This window comes from Equus quagga, chromosome 13 (genome assembly GCF_021613505.1).
Source record: "Equus quagga isolate Etosha38 chromosome 13, UCLA_HA_Equagga_1.0, whole genome shotgun sequence".
Taxonomy (NCBI): domain Eukaryota; kingdom Metazoa; phylum Chordata; class Mammalia; order Perissodactyla; family Equidae; genus Equus; species Equus quagga.
Window position 1 is genome coordinate 78,970,542 of NC_060279.1, and position 22,145 is coordinate 78,992,686.

The 22,145-nt window shown below is 64.9% G+C and overlaps 1 protein-coding gene across 1 annotated transcript; it reads left to right on the forward strand.

The window, feature by feature from the left end:
• The first annotated feature begins 300 nt into the window (after positions 1–300).
• Positions 301–13,200, forward strand: ZNF469 (zinc finger protein 469). The gene has a single exon (XM_046682058.1). The coding sequence runs from the start codon at positions 301–303 to the stop codon at positions 11,953–11,955; it is 11,655 nt and encodes a 3,884-aa protein (XP_046538014.1). The 3' UTR covers positions 11,956–13,200.
• The last annotated feature ends 8,945 nt before the right edge of the window (positions 13,201–22,145 follow it).

A 22,145-nucleotide genomic window follows, 5' to 3' on the forward strand; every position in this document is an offset into this window, starting at 1 on the left:
CAGGGAACCCCGTGCTCGGTCTGGCAGGAACCATTCCCTCTTGTCTCCCGAGGTGCCCTCGGAGCCAAGCCCCTTCCCCTGAGGGTGAGGGTCTTTGCACCCGTCCTGCCACAGCCTCCGGGGGGAGCCACGGAGCCCCACGGTTCCCTACTCACTTCTGTCCTTTCCTTGCAGGCTCCACTCGGGACCATGAGAGCAGGCTTCTCCGCGGCCCCCCGAGGGGCGAGGATGGCTGCCCAGCCTACTCCCCGAAGACCCCCTGGGACCGCCGCCTCCTCCTAGCGCCCGGACGGAGGGGCCATGCCTGGGGAGCAGCCCCGCGGAGCACCGCCCCCAACTGTGACGGGAGACCTGCAGCCCTGCCAGACGGCCGGCGGCACAGGGGGCCCCTCCCAGCCCCCCAGCCGGGGCGGCGCCCCAGCCAGCAGGACTGCCAAGGCCACAGGCATCGGGGCCCAGGCCGAGGAGCCCCCCGAAACCCAGCCATGGCAGGCCGGGGAGGTGGAGCTCCTGAGAGCCCAGTCTCTGAGCAGCCCCCCGGGGAAGGGCGGCAGCCCCCGGGCCCCACCAGGGAGGAGCCACACACAGGCTCGCACCCGGCAGGTGGGCAGGGCGGACAGCGGCCCCCAGCAGCTCTACAGCCTGAGCATCGCGGGCTCGAGGGCCAGACCCACCCCAGATGAGACCCCTGAGGGCCCACAGCACGATGCCCCCCGGCCCCCAGAGGCAGAGGCCCTGCCTGCCCCCGGTGAGCTCAGCTTCCCAAGGTGCTTCCAGGAGACCCCCTCCACCTTTACCTCCACCAACTATACCTCACCGAGCGCGCCCCCTGGGCCCCCACCCCGCAGGGCCCCCCGGGGCCGCAGCACCAGCCCCCAAAGGCCGGCCTCCTACTTGGAATTCCAGGTCAGCGGACCCAATGCCTGGCCTCCCGCTGCTGAGAACAGCTTCCCAGGTGCTAGTTTCGGGGTCCCCCCCACCGAGTCGGAGCCTTTTCCTGAAGGTGGCAGCCCCGGGGGGGTCTCCTTCCAGTTCCCCTTTCCTGCGCTGCATGGGGCCGGCCTGAAACCCTTCCCCGAGGACACAGCCAGGCCTGAGTACCCCGAGAGGGCGCTGGTGTTTGCCTTCCACCCACCTCGGGGAGCGTGGCCAGAGGAGGCGGTGGGCACAGGCCTGGCCTACCCCCAGCCTGCCCGGCCTGCGCCCCCACCCCCACCCTGCTATCCCGGCCGGCCCAGCGGCCCCGAGGCCACCAGCGACCTCGCCGGTGCTCTCCCCACCACTGGTGCTGCTCCCTCGGCCCCCAGCTCCTTCTCGGAGAGCACAGCCACCTTCCCGGACAGTGTGCCCAAAAGAATGACCCAAGCCCTCCCCGAGAGACCGCCTTCAGCCCATGATGGGCTGGGGAGCCCCAGGGGGCCCCCAAACTCTCTGCCCCAGAGGCACTTTCCTGGGCAGCCTTATGGAAGCCCCAGAGCCAGCGGAGTGGGTACCAGCCCAGGGTCTCTAGACACAGAGCTGGCCGCCCCAGGTCCCCCACCCACCAGGCTGCCCCAGCTGTGGGAACCTCCCACAGCCCCTTACCCCACACATGCCCTGGGTCCCCCGGCTGCCACAAGGAGTGCATTCTTTGAAGGCCAGCCCAGCCCAGGCCAGCAGCTCGGGCTCCCCCAGAGTTCCCCTCTGCCCTGGCCCCAGGCCCTCCCGGCTATCAGGCCCAGCACCCACAGAATGGAAATGCTGAGCCGGCTGCCCTTCCCGCCAGGGGCCCCCGAGTGGCAGGGAGGCAGCCAAGGAGCCCTAGGTGCTGCCGGCAAGACGCCCGGGCCGGGGGAAAAGCTGGTGGTCCTGAGAAACAGCCCCGGCCGGCACAGCAGCGGCTCCCCTGGGCTGTTCACCTACAATGGGCTGAAGGACCCTGGAACCCAGCCCCTGTTCTTTGGGGTAGCCCAGCCGCAGGTCTCACCCCGAGGGACACCCAGCCTGCCACCACCCAGGGTGGTGGGAGCCTCTCCCAGTGAGTCCCCGCTGCCCTCACCCGCCACCACCACGGCCGGCAGCAGCACCTGCTCCTCACTCTCGCCGCTGTCCGGCAGCCCGGCCAACCCCAGCTCCGAGGAGAGCCAGCTCCCCGGCCCGCTCAGGCCCTCTTCCTTCTACCAGCACTCCACTCACGCCCAGGAGACCAGCAGCCCCTTCCCGTCCCCTGAGCCCTCACACGCCCTCCCCATCCACTACCAGCCAGAGCCCGTCAAGGCTTTCCCCTTCCCCACAGAGGGGCTGGGGGCCGACGGCACCTACAAATGCCTGGAGGAGGCCCCGTTCCCCAGCACGGGCCCTGAGGTGGGCAGCAGGGGGCTGGAGGTCTTCCCCCGGGAGCCACCCCCGTACTCTGCACACCACTTCCCCCTCAGCAGCGCCAGCCTGGACCAGCTGGACGTGCTGCTCACTTGCAAGCAGTGTGACCGGAACTATAGCAGCCTGGCCGCCTTCCTGGAGCACCGGCAGTTCTGCAGCCAGCTTCTGGCGAGGGCCAAGGATGGCCACCAGCAGTCCCCAGGGCTCCCCACACCCCCTGCCGCCCCCTCCATGCTGGCCACTCCCAAAGCACCAGCCAGTGGGAGCCCAGGACTGCTCAGCCACACCAAGATGGTCCCCTTTCTGCTGGGTGGGGACGTCCGGGCAGATGGCAAAGATGACCCCCTGAGGACGAGCTTCTTGCCCGGCCTGGCTGCTGGCCCCTTCCCGCTCCCTGCTGCAGACCTGGACCTGGAGGACGAAGCCAAGCTGGACAGCCTCATCACCGAGGCGCTCAACGGCCTGGAGTACCAGTCAGACAACCCTGAGATTGACAGCAGCTTCATCGACGTCTTCACCGATGAGGAACCTTCCGGCCCCAGAGGTCCCAGTGCTGGGCAGCCCTCCAAGATCAGAGTGGGGGCAATGCCAGAGAGCAAAGCCCAGCCCCAGCTCCCAGCAGTGGCTGCCCTGCTGGAGCCCCAGGCTGCCCGCCCTGGGGACGGGGGCTACCCAGCCCACAGCAGGCCCAAAACCCGCTCCCTGGGCCCAGCACCTGCGGAGGCAGACGGGGCCAGCCCGGCCAGCCAGCAGAGGAGAGGGAAGCGGTTTAAGTTGTTCCAGAAAGAGCTAGACACCGTCAACACTACCAAGAGGCCCGGCAGGGGCACCAGAGCCACCCACCCAAGGCCAAGGAGGAAGGGGGACAGGGCTGAGCCGATTGTGCCCCGCCCCCAGGACCTCAGAACCCAGGCCCCCAAGAGCCATGCAGATCCTGACGGACAGGCTCTCCCCGTGGAGACCAGGAGCTCCAGGCGCCTCCGACTGTCCCCCGGGAAGGATTCCAGGAGGAGGAAGACGCGGGGTGGCACCTGGAGCAAGGAGCTCATCCACAAGATCGTGCAGCAGAAGAACAAGCGGCACGGCCGGCCGGCGCAGGGTGGCCCCTGCTCTCTAGTGCCCGAGAGGCCCCCGCGTGGCACCACAGATGGCGGGCCCCGGGAGTACGACTACGCCTCCGAGTCTGAGGAGGAGGACAGCTCCCGGCCGCGGGGCCCCCACTTCAGAGGCCGGCCCCGCCATGGCAGCCGGCGGTGGCACCGAGGCGAGAAGAGGAAGGGAGCAGACTTGACCCCAAGTCCCAGAGAGGGAGGAGAGCAGCAGAAGCCCAGGAAGGTCGTGAGGCAGGGAGCCATGAAGGGTGGGGGCTCCCCCACCCCACAAGAGCCAGGTGGGCATTGCCCAGGCCCCAGCGAGAGCCCCGAGGCCAGAGCAGGCCTCCAGGAGAAAGGCTCCACGCATCTCCTGCAGGTCCCCGGCAGTGCCAAGACCCCAGAGGAAAACCGTCTATCGCTGGACTTCTCTCAAGAGACCAAGAACCCTGAAATTGCTGACGAGCTGCCCCCTGACACCACAAAACTTCTCAGAGAGGTTTCAAGCTCTTCTCCAGCCATGTGTGTGGGAGGAAGCCCCCCAGCCCCAGAGCGACCACAGTCCAGCAGAGAGGACACAGTGGGGCCCCGGGGCAGCTCGCCAGCTCCAGGGGCGGGCAGTCTGCTGGGAGAGCCCCAGGGCCCGGAGCCGCCCATCTCCCAGGACAGAGAGGAACCCCCTGCCTGCCCACCAAGAGAATTGCCGGTGCCTGTCGCTAATGCCACCAATGCTGCCTTCCCCAAACTCAGCACCCTGTTTTTGAAGACTCCAGATCTTGGTTGTGACCCTGCTGTGTTTAACAGAGACCCCGCGGGGGTTCCAGTTGCCAAAAAGGGGCCCCAGCCCTATAGCAGCCCCCACAGCAAGCTGTTCCTTGGGCCTAAAGACCTGGCCAGCTGTTTCCACGAAGACCTGTACCCCGAGCCCTCGGCTCCGGACACTCCGCCAGCCAACAGCGTGCACCTTCGCCAGGACGGTGTGGACGCCAGTTCCCTCGAGCCAAAACCTCCCAGGAATCCACCCTACACGGTCGACACAGACCCAGGCGAAGCCAGATTGCCACTGACCTTGGAGTCCCCACCCCTTTTCTCTGGGCTGCCTGTGGACGGCTTCGACCCGCCGATTTACAGCAGCCTGTCTGGAAGTGGGGACGCCCACTCTCCATGTGCATGTGCCCACCCTCCCCCGAGGAAACCCTTGTCAGATCCACCATACCCATCGTTTCTGCCCGAAAAGGGCTGGTCCCTGCTGGAGGACGCGTCCTCCATGCTGCCCAGCCACGTGGGCCATTTTCCTGACCTCTCAGAGGAAAAGGCATTCAGCAAGAAGTGTCCCCCTCCAGGGACAAGAGCCACCAGCTCTCCCCCTCTACCTGGCAAAGTTACTGAATGTGGCGTCACTTTTATGAGCAACCTGTCTGAGGACGAGTTAGAGATCAAGAGATTGGTCACCGAGTTAGAAAGTCAGCTGAAAAGCCAAGATGTGCACGCGGCCCCAGGAGGGCTGGGCAGTGCTGAGCAGGCGGGTGCGGTGCCCTTGGGCCCGGGCACCCCTCTGCCCATCCCCCAGGCCACCCCATCCTGCGAGGACTCACTCTCCACAGCTGGCCTCACCAGTCTTGGGGAGTTGAGTCCACACCCGGAAGGGGCACAAACTGCTGTGGCCGCTGCAGAGGGGCCTCCGGGGAGCCCCCAGGAGGAGTGGCCCGCATTCCACGCTGGAGAAGCAGCTCTTCCCCGCAGCGCCCACAAAGATGTGGCTTCTGGGGCTCCTTTCAGCCCCACGGAGGCCCGCCTCAGTTTCCAGCCGGTGCAGAAAGACATAGTCTCCGAGATGGGGCCCCCCAAGGCAGAAGGGGACTGCCAGTTCTGCCCAGAAGTCCCTGGCCCCGGAGAGCTGCTCAAGTCCCCGTTGGACGTGGGAAGGTCAGCAAAGTGCAGCCCAAGCCAGGAGCCTTTACTTCCTAAGAACAACAGGGCCACCAAACTCCATCGACTCAACACCCTCCTGCTGCCCCTCCCCAGCACATGGGGACAAGGGAGTCTCCCAGGAGCCCATGAGGCACACAGGCCCTGCAGAGAGCCCCCCGAGCTGGGAGCGTTTGGCAGCCCCACCGCCCATCTGCAACCTGACTTGGTGTTTTGGGGTGCCAGGATTCTGTCTCCAGGTGCCACCCCACCTACTGGTGCCAGTCACAGCGAGACCACCAAGGGACAATCTGTCAGCAGCGCAGGTGGGCCAGAAGGAGCGGGGCTCCCCCACCCCATGGTAGGGGGCCCCGGCTTTGAGGGTAACAAGGAGCTGGTCCCAGTGGGGGCCTCCCCGAGTCCTGCCTGCACGCCCGGTCCCAGTCCTGGCGGGAGGCCCCAGGACCCAGCTGCGAGCCCGCTGCAGCAACTCCAGCTCCTAGTGGCCAGAGCAGCTGAGAGGGAAGGCGAGGCCTGGGGCTCCCAGGAGCCCCCACCTGCCGATGCCCAGAGCCCTCAGTGCGGCCAGCCCTCAGATCTGGAAGGGGACAGTGTGGAAGGTGGGAGCATGGCCTGCAGCCCCACCCGGGGCTCCCTGGGAGGTGCACAGATGACAGCTATCCCTGCAGTGGCTGGACGTCAGCCATGGCCAGAGGCAGATGGACGTCTGGGCATGCTCGGCCAGGCTGAGAAGCCCAAGGGCCAAGGCCAAGCCAGCCAGCTGCAGCCAGATAAGAGGGGGAGCTGTGGGGGGCCGGGTGACCTCACCACAGTCAATGCCAGTCCTGAAACTGCTCTGGCCAGGCCAGCCATGGGTGCAGACCAGCTAGGGGGACAACTGCAGGAAGGCAGGGTGGCCTTGGGCCCACAGAACGAGGCACAGGCCACCCCAAGTCCCGCCTCCTCCGATTCGGAATCTTTGCTCCCGGCCTTGGCAGCAGCCCATGCCCAAAGTGGGCCTGAGGACCAGACCCGAGAGGAGGCGGCTGGCCCAGGCCTTGAGAAGCAGCTGCTGCTCGCTGGGGAGAACCCAGTGCCCACCACCAGCAACCTGGCCAGCTGGGCCCCTTCGCTACCATCCTCAGCCACCTCCGTTCCCTGTGGCCTCAAGCACCTGCCCCAGGAAGACCCTCCATCAGCTCCTTCAGGGGCTCTGAGGGGGCTGCTCACAGCCTCTCCATCCTGCGGGTACCCTAGCAGCCCGCAGCATCTGCCGGCACCTTCTCCTGCCTGGACACCTCCAGAAAGGGCCGACTGCACCCCAACCCCCACTGACCTATCTTTGAGGACAAGCCCCTGTGGCCTCAAGGAAAGCCCAGCTTACCAACCCTTCCTGGGGGACCACAGACCCCTGGGAGACCCTCCCGCGGGCCAGCCCAGCTTCATCGGTGTCTTCACTCCCACCCATCATGGGGACAACCCTGAAGACCACATGTCAGGAACCCTAGAGGTTTCCAGGAATGAGCAGCTGAGGCTGTCTCCTACCTGTGCTGCCCCTCCACCCCCAGCGAGGGCCGTCTCCCTGAGAGTGACCGTCAAGGCTGCTGCCCTGCCCACCACAGAGGGCATGGGGGCAGTGAGAGGCCCCAGGGCCAAGCGGCCAGACGCTCACTGCAAGGGAGCCCTGCCCCGCACCAGCCCCAGCAGGATCTCCAGGGACCCCTCGTCAGAACCCCCAGGAAACAGGGAAGGCCGCAGCATCCCCACTGCGCCCACTCACCCTTCCACACAGGGGGCCGTAGGGCCAGAACCCCACGCCGGCCTGGAAGGCGAGGCAGGGGCCAGCCTCCAGGGACAGGAAGTCCTGGAGACACCTGAGGCTGGGCGCACTGGCGTTACAAGGGCACCCGAAGCTGGCACCAGAGGCCTGACGGTCACCCACCCTCCTGCAGAGCTCCACCTGGGCAGAGCCGTGTCCCGGAGGAGCAGCATAGACAGTGACTCCAGACCCGACTCCCCGCCAAGCCTCAGAAATATCCTCCCCCAGACACCTCAGGGGGACCCCCTCAGCCCTCAGGACCCCAGACAGAAGCCTCGTGGCTTTAAAAAGAAGCCTGTGTCCACTGAGAATGGCCATTGGAAGGACCGAGCCCCCCACGGGCGGCCTGTGACCTGTGAGGTCTGCTCGACCTCCTTCCGCTCCAGGCCAGGCCTGAGCCGCCACAGAGCCAGGAAACACGGGCTACACAAGGGGGCTCCCTCCCAGCCAAGCCCGCCAGCCCTGCCCGCCCCCCAGCCCGCAGCCCAGACGTGCCGCACCCCCGGGAAGAAAAGCCGCAGGGTGCCTGGGAAGGAGAAACCGAGGCGCTCGCTGAGCAGCCCCAGCCACATTCTTGGGCCGCCTCCTGTCCAGGGCTCCACAGCTCCTGAGGACGCCCTGGGTCCCGAGACGTCCAAGGAGCTTAGACAGGGGCTCGGCGTTCTGGGAACCCCAGGCTGTCCCGTCAGCCGGGAACCACACTCCCCAGGCCTGGTCAAGCAAGGAGTGGATGTGAGGTCTGCAGAGCCCAGGACACGGGACCAGCTGGACAAGAAGGAGCACCATCTCAAACCAGCAGAGAAGGGAGGAGGCCAGAGGCGGGGCAGAGCGCCCACAGACTTGCCCAGCGAGGCAGGAGGGAAGTCAAACAAGAAAGCGAGGAAGCCCAGAGCGAGAAGGTTCCGGGAGGAGAGCAGTGCTCGAGTCTCTCCTGATGCGATTTCAGATACAAGCGGCTGGAATCCATCAACTGTGATTGCCAATTACCCAGTCCTCCCCAGCCGCTGCCTCTCACCGGAGGCAGAGCAGGAGACCCAGGTCGCGCAGCCGCCTCTCATGGCCACGGACCCAAATGAGACGCCCGCACAGAAGTCACCCAGGGATCAGGTGGCCCATTCAGGGAGAAGGGAGGGGGCACTTGCTGGGAAAGGCCCAGGGGTGCAGAAGGCAGCCTTGGCAGGGGGATGCTGCGGTCCCAGAGAGACCAGGACCTCGGGTGTCTATAGAGAGCCTGCAGGGGACAGCAGAGCTGCCGAGAGCCGGTCAGGGCACGGTGTCTGGGAGGGGCACAGGCCTCCCTCGGGCTCCCCAGGCCCCCCCGAGACTTGTGGTTCTGAAGCCAGTGGCACCATCAGCAGTTGCCTCCAGGACCCCCAGCGCAACCTGGAAGACGGGGTCCAGGAGCATGAGGGCACCACTCTCGAAGCCCCCAGCCCGGGTCTCGGGGACCCTCTGAGCCTGTTTGATGATGAGGCCTCTTTCTCCCAGCTCTTCCCTCTGGGTGACCGCTGGACTCGGAAGAAGAACCCCCATGTCTACGGGAAGCGTGGGAAAAAGCTGAAGCCCCCGCCACTGCTGGAGCCCAGCCGCGACGGGACAGGCAGCGCAGCCCCGTCCTCCCACCTGCCCACAGACCTCAGCGACTCGGGCTCGCTCTGCCTGTCTCACGAGGACCCCTGGGGCGATGAGGCCACGGGTCTGCCCGAGTCCTTCCTCCTGGAGGGCTTCCTTAGCAGCAAGGTACCTGGCATTGACCCCTGGGCCCCTGGCCCCAGCCTGTGGGCCCTGGAGCCCGAGCTGGAGGCGAACTGTGTGGAGGAAGCGCCCTCCTGCCACGCCGAGGAACACCGGGCAGAGAACATCCCTGAGCTGCACATGGTCCCGGCGGCCTGGCGAGGCCTGGAGCTTCGGGCCCCCTCAGAAGAGACTGCCTCTTCTCTTGGAGACGTGAGCCCTGAGCCGCCTTACCTGGAGCGAGAACGCTATGACAGTGGGCTCCCCGGGAACACTGTGGATCTCAAGGTGCTCAGCACCAAGCTTGAAATGCAAGACCTGAGCTTCTTAGGGCCCTGTGAAGACCCTGTGGGTCTCCCTGGCACAAGCTTCTTAGACTTCAAGGCCACGGCAAACTCCCAGGGGCCACGGAGCAAAAGGACAGAGGAGGCAGCCGGGGCCAAGAGGGCCCCAAGCAGAGACGGGCACGCCAAGGCCAGGAGGGCACCCTACAAGTGCAGGGTGTGCTTCCAGCGCTTCCATGGCCTGGGCGAGCTGGATCTCCACAAGCTGGCCCACAGTCCCTCGCCGCCCCCCACCTGCTACATGTGCGTGGAGCGCAGGTTCGGCTCTCGCGAGCTGCTGCGGGAGCACCTGCAGGAGAAGCACCTGCAGGGCAAGGCGGGGCTGTGGGTCTGTGGCATGTGCCTGAGGGAGCTGGCTGACGTCTGGATGTATAATGAGCACCTACGGGAGCACGCCATGCGGTTTGCCCGCGAGGGGCAGGCACGGAGGTCCCTGGGGGCCCTGCCTGGATGCTGGGAGGGGGACAGTGCAGTCACGCACTTCCTGAGCAGCATCATGGGGCAGGTATCCAAACCCCACAGGGGAGTGCACTCGATTGGCAAGACAAATGGGGGCCCCACAGAGGCATCGGGGCGCAAGCCGGGAGCTGAGAAAGAGTTCCTGAGGGAGAGGGCCAAACCCAAGGCCACTGCCAACAACTCAAACCAAGATGGCGCCTCGGCACCAGAGAGAGCCTTGGGCAAGGGCAACCCGTCAGCCTGTGTGAACCCCGCTCCACCCTGCAGCTCTGCCAAGACGTCCCCTCGCCCGTCCCCCGACCCCTGCTCCAGCAATGAGCCCCTCCTGCAGGCCATCCCAGTGCACGAGGACTGCAAGGACCCCTCCCGCGACTGCCACCACTGCGGGAAGCGCTTCCCCAAACCCTTCAAGCTGCAGCGCCACCTGGCGGTGCACAGCCCACAGCGCGTCTACCTGTGCCCCCAGTGCCCGCGGGTCTACTCGGAGCATCGTGAGCTGCGTGTGCACCTGGGCGGGGAGCACGGGGTGCAGGAGGAGCTGGAGCTGCAGCACACGCCGCTGTACGCCTGCGAGCTCTGTGCCAACGTCACGCACATCAGCAAGAGGTCCTTCGTCTGCAGCTCCTGCAACTACACCTTCGCCAAGAAGGAGCAGTTCGACCGACACATGGACAAACACCTGAGGAGGGGGCAGCAGCCCTTCACGTTCCGCCGCGTGAGGAGGCCCGGCGGCCCCGGGCAGAAGGCCCCCGCCCGTGAGGGCACACTGCCCAGCAAACGGCGCAGGGTGGCTGCGCCCGGCAGTTCCCCGGGGCCCAGCATGGACAAGCCTTTGTCCCGGAGCAGCAGCCCCACCCTGAGCGAGGGGTCCCCCCCAGCCCTACTCCAGCCCTGCCCAGAGGCAGCTCCTGGCACCAGCAAGGGGCAGCCCGGGACCCCGGAGAGGCCTGGAGACCCTGTGGGCCACCCAGTTGGGGGGAATGATCTACCCTCTGACCTCCAGGAGTTCTTGCCCCCATCTCTGTCTCCCTTCCCGGCAGCCTCAGCTGATGGCGAAGATGGCCACAAGCTGGGCCGAGCCGTGAAGAACTCCGAGGACAAGGCTTCCCCAGGCAGTCCTGGGCCTCTTCCCCAGCAGGCTCTCCCACCGGGGGAGTCTCTGCCCCAGCCAGGGGTCAGAAGCCAAGACGCCGAGGAAAAGAGGGCTGTGGACCCCTTCTCTGGGAAACGCAGGACCTGCAGTGTCCCTGGCAAACGTGCTTCTGACCATCGCCCAGAAGCCCCCTCCCCACTCCGGAAGGAGAAGCAGGTGGCCACAAGCCACATGGTGCCTGACGGGGGCACAGGGAGCCCCTCCCACAAGGGCAGTGCCACCAGGCCTGGGGGTGGCCGGAGTTCTTCAAAAGACAAGTCAGCCCTGTCCACCCCCGGCAAAGCACCCAAGTTCCTGGTGCAACTGAAAAAGGCCATGGCCAGCCCGGCACCTGGAGATCCAGCCTGCAGCACTGAGGACAGGCCAAAGTCCACCTCCCTCAAAGCCAAGCCTGGCCCCAGTGCCCAGGGCGGTGGAGGCCTGCGGCACGGCACCAAGACAGCAGGCGGCAGCCAGCCCCAGCCAGCCAGTGGGCAGCTCCAAAGTGAGACAGCCACCACCCCAGCCAAGCCCAGCTGCCCAGGCCAGAGCCCCACCCCAGACAAGCCCCTCCCTAGAGCCCCAGACAGGGGCTTCACCAAGGGACCAAGGGAAGCTGGTGACCAGGGGCTCCGAGGGAGCCTGGGCCCCAGGGAGGGTGGGGAGGGCGGTGAGAAGAAGAGAAAGGGCCGGGCTCTGGGGTTGAGCAGGAGTGACAGTGGGGGGGGCTTGGGGAGAACCCCCCCGGTCCCTGACAAACCCCCTAGGGCCCCCCGAAAGCAAGCAACTCCCAGCCGCGTGCTCCCAGCCAAGCTCAGGCCCAGCAGTCAGAACAGCAGGACGCCCCCCCAGCCCTCAGAGCCGCGGAAGGCAGAGCCGGGCCACACCCACGGGGACAGCAGGCGCAGCAAGGAGGGGCCTGGCAAGGCCTTCCCCTCGGGGAGACCCCTGCACAGGCCCCCCAAGAGAGGCAGAGCTGTCCACGGTGCTGAACCCGCCACCTCCCGTGCCTGTCGGACAGCGGAATCCCAGAGTGACCTCCTCAGCCAGCTCTTCGGGCAGAGACTAACCAGCTTCAAGATCCCTTTGAAAAAGGACCCTTCTGAGTAATTTATAGGAGCAAGTGAGTGCCTGGGAGCAGGTCTGGGGATGAACCCAGTGAATGGGGGACTCCGTGCTATGCCACCAACCTTCAGTCCTCCGAGATGGTTTGCTTGGTGGACGTGTCTTAATCCACTTGACTTAACTATACCAATGCGCAGACTTTGGTGTTACAGCTGAGACTGGGATGCATTGAGTAGGGCCTGGGGTGGACAGTAATCCCTTTCTAGCTGGAAGGTAAGGATGAGGGGCGGGCCAGCTGCAGCCTCTTTGAGACCATGAAGCTGTTTTCTAGGTACCAGCTCATGCCCCCTGCCCCAGCCCCGTGTGCCCCCTTGCTGAGGCGCAGTAGCCACAGAATCCCCATTTGAAGGTTTGCACAGGGTCCCCCCCATGTCATCTAGCAGGGAAGTAAGTGGAGGCAGCTGCAAATAAGATGGTGGCAGCCTCCCTTAGTCTTGTTGCTGCTGTTCCTGGAACTCCAAAGTGACCTTAGAAATCAAACAGGGGGACAGGGCTCTCCACCATTCCTGAGCCACCCTGCCCTCCAGTGCACAACAGCCCTTCTCTGACCACAGGGTCGTGCCAGCCACTGTCCGTGCTGCCAAGGGAAACACCGGTCTCCAGTGCACCTTGAACCCTGGGGACCAGGCTCCCATCCGGAACGTGGAGAAAGCTGCTCACGGGCAGCTCCACCGGTCCTGCCTCCCCACGCGCCTCGGCCCCCACCCCAGGCTCTGCGATCGCCCTTTCTAGAGCCTTCCTCCCACGCGGAGCTGTCGGCTGCGAGTGTCAGCAGTTCTACTCTGAAGTTTCTGGTGCTATTTCATGACGTAATGTGAATACTGGCTTCCCTGGTGTGTTTTCCCTGGGGAGACGGGGTTGGGAGGCGCAAGGGGCTGCACAGAGGCCCACGGGCACCAGCAGCCCGAGAAGTCTTTCACTGGCTCCCGGCCACCAGCAGGCACAGTAGGAGCAGCGGGACGGGACCCTCAGAGCCAGGGTGTGGCGCTGCCGCCCGGTCGCCGAGGTGCCCCATGCACTGACATGACCCGGGGTTGGCCCGCACGTCCTTCTCACAGAACCGTGTCTTGAAAGGGCCCTGGAGGGTGGAGAGGCACCTTCTACTCTTAGGAATCTCCGAGGCTCGTGGTCCATTCCGTTCTGTTTTTTCGTTTTTACCTTGGGTGCAATGTGTATGTCAGAAGTTTTATTTTAATATTTCAAAAGAGACCAAATCGGGCCCGAATCACCTTTCAGAATGCCTTTGTGCTAATAAATAAAATGTGGGGCCTCTGAGGTTGTACTGGACAAATCACAGCGGACGCATCCTCTCAAATATATTCCCACTGTTTGCACGGGCGCCTCCGGCCGTGGCCTCCATCCTCCCACCAGCCCCGCCCTGCCCGCCCAGGAGCCTAGGACCTGGCTCAGAAAGCCTTGGCTTCAGCTGCCGCTTCCTTGCTGTCCCTGGGCACCTGGCCCTGCAGAGCTGCCCCGAGCAGCACTGGGGCCCCCCAGCCCCTCAGGCTTGTTAACCTGGCACATAAGGCCACGGCACAGCCTCCTTTGTTTCCAGGCTTCACAGCTCGAGGGAGTGGAACAGGGAGAGTAAGTGTTGGGAGATAATTATCAGGGCTCAGTTTCGGGGACCCAGGAACGCCGGCAGAGGCCGCAGGAGGGGGTCAAACCAGGAGACCCTCCCCCACCACAGGCTCAGAGCCCTGGGGCCCACCGTGTCCTAAAGACCCGCAGGGGGAGCTGTCCAGAGTCACGGACATCCCGTCCTGATCTTGAAGGCCGCTGGGGCCCAGGCAGGAGGGGGCGGCTCAGAGCAGCCCGCCAACACCCACTGGGGAGGGGGAGGGGAGCCCCGCCCAGCTCCGCCCACAAGGAGAGGAATCACACACAGGCAACCGTGGCGTTTCGACACTGCTGTACTGCTGTCCGAGCCCTCGGGCCTCTGCCCCACCCTCACACTCCCCTGCCAGCCCCTGTCCACCGGCGTCCTGTCAGGCCCTGGCCTGGCCAGTCCCCTCCACCAGGAGTGCCCTCCCCAGGTCCTCTCCCTCAGTCTCAGCCCCTCTCATCAATGCGTGCTGGGGTGGGTCACTACGAGTGACTCGGCAAGGCGCCTGGCCATCCATCTGCACCGACACGCGTACTGTGCGCTGGGAAAGGAGCCAGAGGCAGCCCCTACCCTGGGGGGCTTTGATCTCCTCAGGGTCTCTGCAGTGGGGCCTGGGGCAGGGAGCACTGAGTGCCGCAAAGAGGGGCACGGGGCTGGGATTTAGGGTTGGGGTAGATGGAGTCTGAGCCTCGTTTGAGGAAGCCCATCTGGGGACTTGAGGGTGGAGACTCATGGGGCCAGTGGGGCCGCAGGACTTCATGCCCCCGTTTAGCTCACCATGGCTCCATGGCCCGGGGCCAGCAGCATCCACGTAATGGATGGAATGATGGAAATTCTAGGCCCCCGCCCCAGACTGCAAATCCGATGCTCTGGGACCACCTGCGCTCCAGCCTGTCCCACGCCCTCAGGACCCACCGCTGCTCTAGTCCATTCAGGGCCTGGCCGAGCGAGCCCAGTCCCCTGCATCCTGAGCCCATCCTGCAGCCTGGAGACCCAGGCGCGGTCGGTGTGTGCCTGGCCAGCAGGTGGCAGCATCCACCCGGCTCAGCTGCCCTGGGCAGGGCAGCTCAGCCACCAGGCCTGCAGGCAGCGGGCGGTTCCCGGATGGCCTCCAAGCCCCAAGTGCACACACGACAGACCCACGGGCCCCCAACCTCACCGATGAGCCCAGAGACATACGCGGACTACACACATGTGCGCCCTCCTCCACACACTCACACACACCCACACAGGGGCATGTCCACACAGGGGACACACAGAGGTGTACACACACCTGTGGCTGTGAGAGCGGGAGAGTGGCCAGGGGTATATCTGGTGTCGGGCAGCCCTCGAGAGGTCCCAGGCAGGAGTCTCAAGGGCCCTGTGTGAGCAGAGGAGTGGGCCGGAGAGGACAGGACAGGAGAAGGTGCCAGCGGGGGTGACCTGAGAGCCCAAGGAAGCTCCCACCACCTGCAGCTGAGAAAACGGAGCCCAGGCCCCCACCTGCCCCCGAGGGTCCTCTGCCCTGGGCCCCGAGGGCCTGGCTTGCCCCATGTGGGAAGCCAGTACACCCCCAGGCTGTGCTGCAGGATCCCTCAGGGGCCGCCGCGAGGTGAGCGGGGTGGGCAGGCAGAGGCGAGGAGTTCACGGCAGGATCATGTAAACGGCTGTGTGGCTGTGTCGTTGAGCAGCATCCCCTGCAAGCCTCCAAAGTGCAATGCCAACCAGCCCTCGGCCCCACCACCCCGGAGACGGAGGCGGGTGGGAGAGAAGATGGAGCAGGTGGAGGACGGGCTGGAGGCACGTGAGGTGTGGACAGAGCGGAGGGACAGCCGCAGGTGGAGGGAGCAGCGGGCCGGCCCCCGGCCCCCAGGCCCCGTAAGGGGAGGCCCACCTGCCCCGGGAACTGCCTGGAGCACGGCACTGAAAGCGGGTTCTCCTAAGCTTCGGGGCCAAGACGCCTCAGAGCCTCCATCTCCAGGGAGAGTGTGCAGATGGCCATGCTCACACTGCAGGAAGAATCTGGATAGAAAGGACCCCACAGAGATGGCCTCAGACGAGCAAACGGCTGCCGGGGAAGTGGGGAGTCCTTGTCACTCTGGGGTGGCCAATGTCGGGGTTCCTGGAAGCACCCCACATGAGGGGATGGGACGCAGAGGCCCATGCATCCTGCCCCTATCACCTGTGAATGTGCCACGCGTGGGCTCTGAAATCCAGCCCTGAGGCCATGTCCCTCTGGTCCCTGCTTCTCCACCCATCCAGTGGGTGGGCAGCACGCAGGTCATTTCTCAGAAGGCCTGCCCTCTGAGCCCGAGGGTCCGCCGCAGTGCGGAGTGTCCCCCAGGGGTGGCCTCGTGGAGCCCCTGGCCCACTCTCCTTCCCACCACTCTGGGCCTGGGCACCCAAGGCCACAGCCGCTTTCCCACAGGGCAATGTCTCCCTCACCGACGGGCCAGCCTGGCCTTGTGGGCTGCAGCTCAAGGTCATGGGCCTCCTCCCCAGGGCCCCCAGGCAGAGACAGTAGGCAGGACGAGGCCCAGGTTTGGCTGGGCCTGAACAAACTGCACCTTGGCCTGCGCTGCCGAGAGACCCTCGGGTCAGTGTCTGAGCCCGGAAGGAGGGTGCTGCGCTCTGCCAGCTCTGGGCTGGGGGCAGGACCCCTCGGGTTCACTACCGTCCCGGCTGGGCCTCAGTTTTCCTGTCCATTAAATGGCACAACCATCACCAAACACCCTCCCGGCCCTGACCTGAGCGCCTCCCTCCGAGGGCTGGGTGCCATGGCTCCAGGACCTCTGCGTCTCACCTGCTCTGCCCGACCTTCTCTCCCTGTCCCTTTGGCACCCTCTCCACTTCAGGTCTGTACTCAGATGGCACCTCCTCTCTGTGGCCCCCCAGCCCCTGTTTAAGACGCAGGGACACCCCAGGGCCTGACCCCTCCCTGCTCTATTTATTGACATTTGGCTGGGGACATGCTCCGTGGCGGCCCACTCCACATCTGGGTCTGCTGTTCCCCTCCTGCTGGACTCTTGGTGATGAGCTGTGTGTGTGTTGTTCCAGTGTCAGAGTTGGAGCCCAGGATGTCTGTGGGTGGGAAGAAGGAGGAAGGGAGCGGGGCGGGGGGGGGGGGGGGGGACGTGTAGAGAGGGAGGAAGGAAGGAAGGAGGCAGACGGCGAAGTGTGCGCTTCCTCTCCGGGGCTGTGCCGCGTGACCCCAAGCCTCGGAGATTGGGAAATGTCCAGATAGCATTTCCTGTCTGCGCTCGGGACCGCCTTGCGCGGTGGGGTCCACGGGTGGCACGTGGGCAGCTGCTTGACAGGGTGGCTCTCACGCACAGCCAAGGACGGTCTCCAGGTGAGAACCTGTGTCCCCGGATGTCAGAGGGGGCAGCCAGTTAGAGACGCTGTGTTAGAGAGGACCACGAACCGGGAGGAGATGGGGGCGTCCCACAGGGGCCCAGGCCGACTCTCTCCTGCCCCCCCGTCATCTGAGACATGGTCAGTGGAGACCACACGGGGTCCCCGGCCACGGGCGGGACACCTGAGGTGGGTCTCCAGGGCCAGAGCCACCCCCACCATGAGCAGGGCGGCCGGAGCAGCAGCCCCCACTCACGCCCCCCGCCCCCGGTGGCCCAGGCAGCACTAGCTGTCCCAGGAGCTGCCCCCGCTCCTCTGAGCCCCTCCCACAGGCAGCCTCGCCATTCCCGACTTAATTTATTTTGACATCCTCGCTGCCGTTTGACCTCCTTATGGCATCACGTGGTGCTTAAAACTCATTATCCCCCTGTTGAAGCAGGAAGTTAATTAAACCCTTCACAGAGCCAGTGTTGACAAACGTCAGGATGGCCCCTGGCGCGCTGCCCGGTGGCGCCAGGGCCTTGGGCTGACCGGCAGTGGGGGCAATGAGGCCTGGCGTAGGCAGGGGCCACAGGACAGATCCTAGGCCCCCTTCCCTCCAAGGCAGCCACCAGGGTCCATTCTGGGTGTGGATTACCTAGGGAGAGTTCGCCTCTGCCACTCATCTGCTCCGGGGCGTTGGGCAAGTGACTTCACTTCTCTGAGCCTCGTGTTACTTGTCTGGCAAATGGGAGTTCTAACAGTCCCTTCTTCAGAGAGCCATTATGAGCAGACAGTGCATTGTTAGTGCTCAGCAGGGGCCTGGCACTGAGGAACCACCCATGATGTTCCTCCTCTTGCTGCTACTGTAAGACAACGGAGCTGCATGCTTCAGAAAGAGGCATCTGGGCCCTGCCAGCGGGAACAGAGAGGAGAGGCCTCACCTTGTCTGGGAGCAGCCAGAGGTTTCCCTGAGGAAGGGTAAGTGGGCCAGGCAGTGGGAGGGAAGGGTGCACCCGGCAGCAGGAACAGCCTGTGCAAAGGCCCTGTGGTCACAGGACGCCTTGACCCATGTATGAGGAGGTTCAGAAACAATGGTAAAGTGGGGCAAGGCGGGGTCTGCGGTTCTCACAAATGGCTTTTGGGAAAGTTCCACTGGCTTCAGCCTGCAGCAGGGGAAGGAGTGGCCAGAGGGGACAAGCAAGTGGGGGACAACAGTGCTCAGGGTGACGGGTGACAGAAGCTTGGAGCAGGTGGGTGGTGGCAGTGTCTCAGGGGTGCCTCTCAGAGCTCTAAGGAGGTGAGGTGGGCAGGGAAGCAGCAAGAGGGCTCACGGTGGGCCTAGCATTCAGAGGCCCCTGGCCTGGGCTCCGGACACACTCCCCACAATGTGCTGCAGCCGCAGGCTTCCAGGCCCCACATGCTCAGCCCTCCTGCCCATGTACCTGCTCTTCCCTCAGCTGAGTGTGCCCTTCTCCCATCACTCTTTCTTGAGCATCCTCTTCATCCTTCAAGGTCCAGCTTAAGTTTCTAGCACTTAATTCTGCGGCTCCCTTGGTCATAGCCCCAAAACCAGTGCAGGGCCTGTTGCGTGGGAGCTGCCACCATTAGCCCCTTCCCCACCACAGCAACTGCTCAGCCCTGGGGCAGCCCTCCCGGGGCGGGGCAGCACGGAGCATGCCCACCAGGGAAGCTAGGCCCACAGGCCGCCAGCGCACAGGTCAGAGGGCATAGGTAGACCAGGACCGGAGCCCAGAAGCACAGCGCTGGAGGAGCCCTGAGGCCACGCCCCACCCCACTTAAGGAGGAGGAAACCAGGGACCCGATTGGTTATGGACTCGCTCAGGGCCACGCCTTCCAAAATGGCAGAGCCAGGACTGGAACCCAGCGCTCCCGGCCCCCAGGCCAGGGTTAAGAACACCGGCTCTGCAGTGCGACTGCCTGGGGTTACATCCCAGCTCCACCACTTCTGAGCTGTAGAGCCACTCTGAGCCTCAGGGTCCTCATCACCACCCGACAGCCCTCTGGGTGCTGGAAAGCGTGTCTTATGTGTCCCAGGCCCAGCTCTGCCACCGTCTGCCTGAGTGACTCTGACGGTGGTAACCACCAGAGGGGTGCCCGTCACGAGACAACAGGAACCAGCCCAAAAGAACAGCTCAGTGAATACTGGTGATGCCACCGATGATGATGACATGGCCCCTAGAATGGGCGTACAGGACAAAGCCAGCCCCAGGAGGCTTTCCTGGGCCCAGACACCCTCGGCACCTCCCCGGGAGGCCTGAGGGAGCCTTGAAACCAGCTTTGATCCAGTGAGCAGGGAACAACCAGGCTGTGGTTGGGGCAGCCCAGCTCCACGCAGTGTCTCCCAGCTCCACGGCAGCACAACCACCCGCCTGCGGTGGATGCCGTCCTTTTCTCTGCCAGTGACTTCTGGGTGTGAACCCTGGCACTCCCCTGGGACACACAGGGGGAGGCGGGAATGGGCCCCCCATGGGCAGCCCAGGCAGCTCAGCCTGGAAACCCTCAGCAACCCCACATGCTGCTGCTCCCCACCCACCTGATCAGGGCCTCCTGAAAAACCCCACTGGGATGTCACCTCCTCCAGGCAGCCTTCCCTGACATCCCCAGGCAGAGGCAGTCGCTCCTGCTCTGGGGTCACACAGACCTTCCTTTCAACAGCATTTCTTGCTCCTCTTTCCTCGGTTTATCCTCATTATCAACCGGCCTCCCCTGAGGGTGTGAGCCAGGTCCTGTGGCATGGCCCCTTATTCCCAGCGAGCTGCAGCTTCCCATTCTGTGCGATGGGGGTGGTAATATCCCCCTGCAGGTAGATGGGGGGTGCAGAAGAGAAGGAAACTACTCTAGAAACAGCTCTGGCCTGGGTCAGGGGTGTCACGGCCCTTCATGGGACCCCACGCTTGGGAAGAGCCCCACACTCGGTTCCATGCTCTACTGTCGCTGCCCTGAAATTCTTACATTTTTAACAAGAGGCCCCACATTGTCATTTTGCAAAAGCCCCGAAAATGATGTAGCCGGTCCTAGTCGACAGCCTCTCTTTCTGACTCCTTCCTGACCCTACTTTGCTGGGCAATTGGGATGTGTCCCCTCTCTCAGAGTCTCAGCTTTTTCATGTGTCTATGAGCAAAGAAGTGACCAAATCAATCTCTACCTTCTACTCCTGCACCCTAGGCAGACATCACTAATCGATCATGGCTCTCTGCACCCTAGACAGACATTGCTAATAGATCATGGTTCTCTTTCCCCTGCTGACCCTCAGAATCCTCCTCAACAGAGATCTCTGGCCTTTCCAGCAGCACCAACCTGGGAGTCACTTGCTGTGCATGGAGCCTCAAACCCAGCACAGGTGTCAGACCGTGGCACCTCCTCCAGGAATCCCCCTGACTCCCAGGTTCCCATCCTGTAAAGAGGTCCCTCTTTGGGAATGGCCGCAAGGCCCAGGCAGGTGGGATGCCTCATCCAGTTGACAAACACTGTGGACGCCCTGGGCTGAGGGAAGCAGCCAGCCATGGTCCCTGTTCTCCCCAGAGGGGGTGCAGCACAGCTGTACAGGCTGCTGTAGGAAGGCTGCACCCCCTGGCCCTGGGCTGGGGTCAGGAAGAACCGTGTGACCCTGGGTGAGTCTCTGATCTCCAGGCTTAGTGTCCCGTCCGTGCAGTGGTGAATGAGTGGTCCCGGAGTGGACCGCAGCCTCCTGCCCTGCCTGCCACTCTCCTGCCCAGAGGCCCTGAGAGCAAGAGCGGTGCAAGGGAGATGCCCAGGCTCCGGGGTGTCCCTTCTCCTCCTCCAAGGGGTGGGGGTGAAAATGACAGGAGTCAGAACAAGGGGGTGTCCCACGGGCGGAGCGCGCAGCACCAGCCAGCCTCTGCACAGGATGGTGGTGATGATTCTCTGCCATCAGGTGGGCAGCGGGCCATCTGGACAGGCAGCCTCTCTGCACAGATCTTCCTCTCAGCGCCGGGCTCTGCTGACGCCCTATTTCTTGTGAATGTGGGGAGAGGGGGAGGCACCACATGCAGGCCAAGAATATTAAAGTAAGAAAACACAGTTCAGCTCCGGAGCACAACCCCATATCTGCGTGACCGTGAGCCTCACTGGAAAATGGGGGCCCTCTGGGATCCCACAAACATATCCCAAAGGGCTCCATTTCCAGGGCTGGAACAGACAGTAGTGACCCTAGGAACTTCGGTTCCTCTGCCTGTACCAGGCAGGGAGAGGGTGCGGGGTTCACTGGCCCGCGGAGGGTAGTCCTTCTGGGCCTCCGGCTGGAGCGTCCTGGAGCCGCACGGCCTGCAGAGGAGAGGCCGCAAGGGCAACGCCCAGAGGGCTGCAGCCGGGTGAGCAGGGACAGGCCGCTGGCTTCCGCGCCCTCCCAGATTTCCACCCAGATCTGAGCCCAAAGGAGGAGGACTCAAGGTCCCCCTCTCCATTTGGGGGTCACTGCCACTGGAGACGGCGGTCCCAGGGGATGCGCTTCCGCCGCAGTCTCGAGCGGAAGCCCCCACCCGGCCGGAGCCTGCTCCACACCCCAAACCTGGCCCTAGACCATGTGGGGCGTCAAGGCTTCGGTTCCTGACCAGGCCCTCACTGACCCCATCCAGTGGGCGGAGGGGGCGGAGAGCCTAGGGGGTCGGGAGCAGGCCCAGGCCCTGGGGGCGGGTTTACAGGGCAGTGGGGCGGAGCCATGGGCAGCCTGGGGGCGGGGAGGGGGAGGAGCCAGGGAGCCAGGGGCGGGGCCTGGCCTGAAGGGGCGGAGCGGGTCGAGTCAGGCCTGGGGGCGGAGCTAGGCCGAGGGGTGGGTCCAGACAGGCCTGGAGCCCGGCTGGACGAAGTGCCGCGGGACTGCGGGGAGGAATATGTCGGTGAAGAGTCCGAGCGAGGCCTGGAGACAAAGCTGCAGGGCCGAAGGAGGAGTCTTGGAGGCCCGTGGGCTACCGAGGGCCGGGGGCGGGGCCAGCACGGCGAAGGCGGGGCCGCGGGCGGGGGCGGGGCCAGGGCGGCAGGGAACCGACCGGCCCGGGGGCGTGGCCAGCGCTGTGCACGGGGTAGGCCAGCGAGGAAGAGGATTAGCCCGGGGCGGGGCGGAGCGGCCTGCGCGAGCCGGGGCGGGGCCAGCGCGGAGGGGCGGACCCGGAGGCGCGGCGCGGGTGACGCGCAGGCCCCGCCCCGCCCCGGCCCGCCCGCCCCGAGCGCTCCGGCCGAGGCCGCCCGGTTCTCCGCGTTGCCCGCTCGTTCCATT